This window comes from Sinocyclocheilus anshuiensis, unplaced genomic scaffold, assembly GCF_001515605.1.
Source record: "Sinocyclocheilus anshuiensis isolate Anshui unplaced genomic scaffold, SAMN03320099.WGS_v1.1 scaffold1017, whole genome shotgun sequence".
Lineage (NCBI taxonomy): Eukaryota > Metazoa > Chordata > Actinopteri > Cypriniformes > Cyprinidae > Sinocyclocheilus > Sinocyclocheilus anshuiensis.
Genome location: NW_015554130.1, coordinates 8,837 through 15,818, shown reverse-complemented (window position 1 = coordinate 15,818; position 6,982 = coordinate 8,837). Strand labels below are relative to the sequence as shown.

Genomic DNA, 6,982 nt, shown 5'->3' with positions numbered 1-6,982 from the left:
TGGTATTTATACCACAAATATATATTCTTAAGGACATCAAGACTTAAAATAAAACGCCAGAAAGGTGTAAAATATGTGACCTTTAAGTTAGCTTAGCATGCTAATCTGGTCAACATGCGAAGTACTGCTTTTGTGTGGTCATTCTCACACTGAAAGCTCTCCTAAGCAGCCTGATGAATGTGCGCTGACTGAGTGGTGCACTCTGCTAAGCCACAAGTCCTGAACCTTTCAGGATTGGGGTTCAAGTCTGGTGTGGCACATGCCCAGAGTGAAAGAGGTACTGTGTCCAAAATTTGCTTCTGTTCCAGACATTGTGTTTTTTTGTGTGTGTTCTTCCTCTTGAATCAGAAATGTGTTTTTTGTTCATTCTCACCTATACTTCAAAACCTGTTTTTCATGTACATTTTATTTCTGCTGTTTTTGCTCTTCTGGCTCTACATTGTGCTTGTTGCACCTTTGGTGCTAGGCCCCGTATCGCTGCTATATTCACAGCTATATTTATTATTATTATTAATATTATTATATCGCAGCTATATTTATTATTATTATTGTTATTGTTGTTGTTGTTGTTATTATTACCCTTGTCTTCCCCACTAGGTTTATTTATTTATTTGTTGTTTGTTTTATTCTGTTTTTGTAGTATTCTGTAGATGGCAATATATTTTCCTTTTCTTTTATATTCTCTTGTTTCCTTCTTATTTTTCCTTTTTGTATTAAAGGGGTCATATGATGCCATTTCAAATTTTCCTTTCTCTGTGGAGTGTTACAAGCTGTTAGTGAATAGATAAGATCCCTAAAGTTGCAAAGACTAAAGTCTCAAACCCAAAGAGATATTCTTTATAAAAGTTAAGACTTGTCCACGCCCTCCTAAAATGCCTCGTTTAAACACGCCCCCACGTCTACGTCACTGTGTGGGAAGATTTGCATAACACTGGCCAAATGTTCACGCAAAGAAAGGAGGCGTAACTTATTCTCGCTGTAGTATTGTTGTTGCCGCCGCCGCCGCCATGTCGTGGAGAAGCTGTGTGTTTCGTTGTGAAAGGATTTGTCGTTGTGTTTTCTGACTTGTTAATTTGTTTTCGGATTTGTCGTTGTGTTTTCTGACTTGTTATTTTGTTTTCGAATTTGTCATTGTGTTTTCTGACTTGTTATAATGTTTTCTGAATTGTTGTTGTGTTTTCTGAATTGTTATTTTGTTTTTTAGACTTGCATTTGCGTTTGTAATTTGTTATTTTGTTTTCAGAATTGCGATTTGTTTTGCACTTCTCGGCCACCATATTTTTGGTATTTATACCACAAATATATATTCTTAAGGACATCAAGACTTAAAATAAAACGCCAGAAAGGTGTAAAATATGTGACCTTTAAGTTAGCTTAGCATGCTAATCTGGTCAACATGCGAAGTACTGCTTTTGTGTGGTCATTCTCACACTGAAAGCTCTCCTAAGCAGCCTGATGAATGTGCGCTGACTGAGTGGTGCACTCTGCTAAGCCACAAGTCCTGAACCTTTCAGGATTGGGGTTCAAGTCTGGTGTGGCACATGCCCAGAGTGAAAGAGGTACTGTGTCCAAAATTTGCTTCTGTTCCAGACATTGTGTTTTTTTGTGTGTGTTCTTCCTCTTGAATCAGAAATGTGTTTTTTGTTCATTCTCACCTATACTTCAAAACCTGTTTTTCATGTACATTTTATTTCTGCTGTTTTTGCTCTTCTGGCTCTACGTTGCACCTTTTGCACCTTTGGTGCTAGGCCCCGTATCGCTGCTATATTCACAGCTATATTTATTATTATTATTATATCGATTATATCGCAGCTATATTTATTATTATTATTGTTATTGTTGTTGTTGTTGTTATTATTACCCTTGTCTTCCCCACTAGGTTTATTTATTTATTTGTTGTTTGTTTTATTCTGTTTTTGTAGTATTCTGTAGATGGCAATATATTTTCCTTTTCTTTTATATTCTCTTGTTTCCTTCTTATTTTTCCTTTTTGTATTAAAGGGGTCATATGATGCCATTTCAAATTTTCCTTTCTCTGTGGAGTGTTACAAGCTGTTAGTGAATAGATAAGATCCCTAAAGTTGCAAAGACTAAAGTCTCAAACCCAAAGAGATATTCTTTATAAAAGTTAAGACTTGTCCACGCCCTCCTAAAATGCCTCGTTTAAACACGCCCCCACGTCTACGTCACTGTGTGGGAAGATTTGCATAACACTGGCCAAATGTTCACGCAAAGAAAGGAGGCGTAACTTATTCTCGCTGTAGTATTGTTGTTGCCGCCGCCGCCGCCATGTCGTGGAGAAGCTGTGTGTTTCGTTGTGAAAGCGAAACTACTTTGTTTGGCATTCCAAAAGAGGACACAACTAGAAATCAGTGGTTAAGTTGTATTTACAACACTGTTCCAGAACAGTTCAACCCAAATATTCAGATGTGTGCAGCGCATTTTAAAAAGGACTTTTTCCTGAACCTGCAGATTAGCCTACAATGAGTCTGTGCACAAAGGCTGTTTCTATAAAGTGGGGCAGTTCCAACTTTGCAAGGACAGTCTGGCGTTTACTTAAACCACATAAACACATTGCATTACACCAAATACACAACATAATGTTCTTTTTAGCCACGTCATATGACCCCTTTAACTTCTCTTCTTCCTTTATACTTTCTAACCAATTCTGATGAAAATATCATATGTTAAAATTTTAATTAATTTAGGGCAGGCACAGCCATTTGTAACTTGAATGTGTGAGGCTTCAGGTGTCATCAAAGTGCACCTTTTACCTGTGTCCTTAATAGAATAGTTAACCCAAAAATATGTATGTATGTATATATATATATATATATATATATATATGTGTGCGTATGTGTGTGTGTAACAAGTTCGTAGATCGGGAAGAAGGAGGCGGGAACCGGCGAACATTTAAACATCAAATTTTAATAGATAAATAAACACAAACCGAAAGTAAAAGCGGCAGCTCCTCACAGACGACTGCTGCATAAAACAGCTACATAAAATCCATTGTAAAAACATCCATAAAATAATGCATTGTTTTAGAACGACTGGGAGCTGATATTCATTCTACAAGATGATGAAGTTTGTCATGAACCCCTGAGCAATCGCATTTTGAAGTTGTATCCTGTTTTCTGTGAATTTGAGTCTTCTACGAAGCTGTATACTGTGACCTTGAATCTCGGCCAGGTTTTTGTATGCTATTGAATTCTTCTGGAAGGAAGATGGCGAGCCACCCATCCTTGATCATTGGATCCATGGAGTTATGCTTTCTGAAGGACGTTTCAGATGATCCCACTGTGTGGTAGGAACTCAGTGGGCCTTTGAGTGCACCCCTTTTGATAAAATTTCCCCTGTCAACTCCTAAATTCCAGACTGGGATCGGATAGAAAAATTTTTTTCCTTCTATCTTTTTTCATCAACTCCTTTTAGGAAAAAAGAGACAGAACTGATTTTCTACAATAAGGGAACACTTTTTTTGTGTGTGTTATCTTCAAAACTGGACTGTGGAACTTGGGGAAAAAAACTGTAACACATACACTTATTGCGCATTACACTATATCGATGTTCTTGGTACAACAGTTGCGTTAAATACAGTGCCGCTTGAAAGTTTGTGAACCCTTTAGAATTTTCTATATTTCTGCATAAATATGACACAATACATAATCAAAATTTCACACAAGTCCTGAAAGTAGACAAAGAGAACCCAAACAAACAAGTGAGACAAAAATATGTTCTTTGTCATTTATTTATTCAGGAAAATTATACACATTCTGTGAGGAAATAGAAGAGGTTGCACCAAAACATGAATGAATATATCTGAAAATATGAATCCAAAATAATGCTGCATAAGGTTTTATTTTTGCACTTCTGTAGCTTTTTGAGTCCCATGCTTGAAGAGTAATTGTAAGTCATTTCACTCAAAAAAAAAAGTTTATGAGGACCATTTTGGCATTTTAAGATATGTATGTGCATTTATAAAGCTCCTTACAGTAATTTTTATTGTGGAAACATTAATCGCTCTTTGCACCAAGTTATCAATGCAAGGCAAATAACCCAGAGGTCACTGACTTGTTGTTTACACTTCTGCAGACACACAGTCCACATTTTTAGTGAAAAAACTCTGAAATCAGACAACCAGCATTTGTGCTCAATTGAGGAATCTGTATCGAACTGATTAAAATTTTCTTCTCACAAGACAGTCATTCATGGGTTGCTGAGTGCTGGCTCATTTGTGATCTCACCCTATACTGCCTCTGCACAGTTTATATTTATTTTAAACCACTGGTGTGCAATACCACAAGACACACTTCAGATGAACAGACTTCAACATATCAGGGGTCATATGCTAGCAGACAAGGTAAGATTATTTTTGTCTCTAAATCAATCAACCAGTAATTAAATGCATATAGTAATAATGTATATAATAAAGTACCTGATGAGATCAGTCTGTCACTAAAGGATGTCTTATGTAACATAGCTATTTACCGTTTTTAATCAAAATGCTTTAAATGTCCACATCACACCAGAAAAAAAATTATACTTATTTTTATAGATCACATACAACAGATTATTCTTCTGCAAAACAAAAAGTTTCTGCTTTTGAACTGGCAGGAAATCAATCCTGGGCACATATTATGTTCTCAATATCAAGAAATTTGAAATTTTGTGTTTTAACATTTGGTGTTGATATATATATATATATATATATATATATAAACGCACTGTAATTTAACAGGTCTTTCAAATGTAAATATTTTGGAAGTTTGAGCAGGATTCCTATCATTAAGCTTCTACAGATCATCCTCATTTTCAAAAATGCTTTAACAGTTTAACAGCAGCTGGATTATATTGCATTCATGCTTTCTGCCACAGAATATGAACATAGCCACTACCCTGCCAAGCCCCCTCACAACTCATGTGCTTAATGCAGCCCAAGGAGTTCCTGGAGCCAACATGACCATTAGCCTCCATCGCCTAAACCCCATTTCATCCGAGTGGTACTTACTCACAACAGGGTAAACAAATAATCAAAGTGTTGTGTCAAATTATTCCACTGATTGACTGTTTCCACTGATTAAATGTTTTCAGTTTTGTATAAACCAGACTGATTTTATGCATTTTTAAGATGATGTAGCGGTTTAGTCAATTCCAAGTAAATCAATTTCAAAAGTTTCTCAAGATCATGAAAATAAAAAATGTATCAATTATAGGATAACTGATGATGATGGACGGTGTCCTGGGTTAATCACAAAAGAAAGCTTCATTGCAGGTGTGTATAAAATGCATTTTGAGACTGGAAAATACTGGGATGCCTTGGGGGAGACATGCTTCTATCCATATGTTGAGGTATGAAAGAATTAAACTTCCATTTTAAACAATTACCTAGGATAATTATTTGTATGTTTTATTTGTATGTATTATTTGTACATAATTATATGTATTTTTTAGCAAATGTTCAGACACTTTCACACCACTTTGCACATTTTGTGTGTCTCTTACATGACACACTCAGTTAAATTCATAGTTTTATCATAACGTTTAAATCTGGTGTTAAATAATGGCGATATACAAAATGTGCAGACCAGAGGGTCCCTGGGACCAGGACTGAAAACCACTAGTTTACAGTCCTTCTAATAACAGCTGTTATTGTGTTAATTATTATCGTGTTTCTCGCTCTCTTTCTCTCTCTTTCCAGGTCATCTTCACCATTAGTGACCCTTCACAGAAGTACCATGTTCCTCTGCTTCTGAGCCGTTTCTCGTATAGCACATATAGAGGAAGTTAGATGTAAAGTTCATGCATCTTTCAGTGCCTGTGCACAAAGAAAATAATGAAGAAAATAATGTTTTCTCTACTGTTGTAACACTTCATAATAGTGTTCAGTTTTTGTTGAAAAGGAGTTAATCGTTTACTAAACATTAATACACATTTGTAGATGATTAAAATGTGTTAATTTTACAAATTTGTTGTCATCTAAAAATGTTTTTGTAAATCTTGAAATCATCACAAACTAATCATTAAATACATAATTAGTAGATATATTATGAATAACTTATTTCACTTAAATTTCACTATTATGCTCTTTTACAAAGTCTTGATTTTGTTTTAGGGGTTTACTTGAACATGCTCTCATGCTTGGTGGTTCGAAAAACGCATTATTTTTTCACATAATTTACATTATTACAATACCTTTCTCCCCAGCCTGGCACAAACAGCTCGATTAGTTCCGGGTTTGAAGAAGACCCGCCTTCCGAAAAACAACATGTTTTGTGATTGGTTAGCTGTCCCAGTGCGTTGTGATTGGCGAACAGCTTATACAGTGTTTCAGTACTGCCCTGAAAAACAAAATGTGTTGTGATTGGTTAGCTGTCCCAGTGCGTTGTGATTGGCGAAAAGCTTAGACGGTGTTTCAGTACAGCCCCGCCCCTTGCCAAAGCAGCAAGTTCCGTCTGCTCCATATCAATTTGAGCCGGATTCAGACCCCAAGAATATTGAACAAGAGGATCGCGCAGAACCTTTGCACACACGGATATTGCAAGACATATTAGAGTTGTAACGTTATTGTTGTTGTTGTTTTTTTGGCTAAATCACATTTTAGATAAAATGTCAACAACCGCTTAAAAATAACTGCATTTACTATGTACAGATAAGTGCAATGGTAATATGTATTATGTTTATTGTTCTTTAATTATAACATGAATTGCAGTGAAACTGTTATACAGTTGAATTTGTTTTATACCATAGTCTCATAATTGAAGTGTAAATTCTGCAGATTACATCATTGTCCAGTATTGTACTGTCAGCAATTTATAAAAATGTTTTTTCATAATTGTAACATACATATTTACATGCATAATTATTCAGGTGCATGTGTTATAACTTGCGAAAACTTGAGGCTACAGCAGCACTTCTTCTTCGTCTTGTCTGATGCACTCAACCAAGCATTCTAACCACGACCTCACCCCACCCCCCCCCC

The 6,982-nt window shown here is 35.8% G+C and overlaps 1 protein-coding gene across 1 annotated transcript; it reads left to right on the top strand.

The window, feature by feature from the left end:
- The first annotated feature begins 4,114 nt into the window (after nt 1–4,114).
- uraha (urate (5-hydroxyiso-) hydrolase a) lies at nt 4,115–5,964 on the top strand. Its single transcript, XM_016462805.1, has 4 exons — nt 4,115–4,363; nt 4,879–5,021; nt 5,217–5,352; nt 5,702–5,964. The coding sequence occupies exons 1-4, from the start codon at nt 4,319–4,321 to the stop codon at nt 5,789–5,791; spliced, it is 414 nt and encodes a 137-aa protein (XP_016318291.1). The 5' UTR covers nt 4,115–4,318; the 3' UTR covers nt 5,792–5,964.
- Nucleotides 5,965–6,982: the final 1,018 nt, after the last annotated feature.

What these genes read in the sequence shown, in the direction of transcription:
- uraha (XM_016462805.1), top strand. Translation starts at nt 4,319, where the DNA reads ATGAACAGACTTCAACATATCAGGGGTCATATGCTAGCAGACAAG. An exon ending in GTCATATGCTAGCAGACAAG is followed by an intron (nt 4,364 to 4,878) that starts GTAAGATTATTT and finishes TTTCTGCCACAG; the next exon opens with AATATGAACATAGCCACTAC. An exon ending in TGGTACTTACTCACAACAGG is followed by an intron (nt 5,022 to 5,216) that starts GTAAACAAATAA and finishes TATCAATTATAG; the next exon opens with GATAACTGATGATGATGGAC.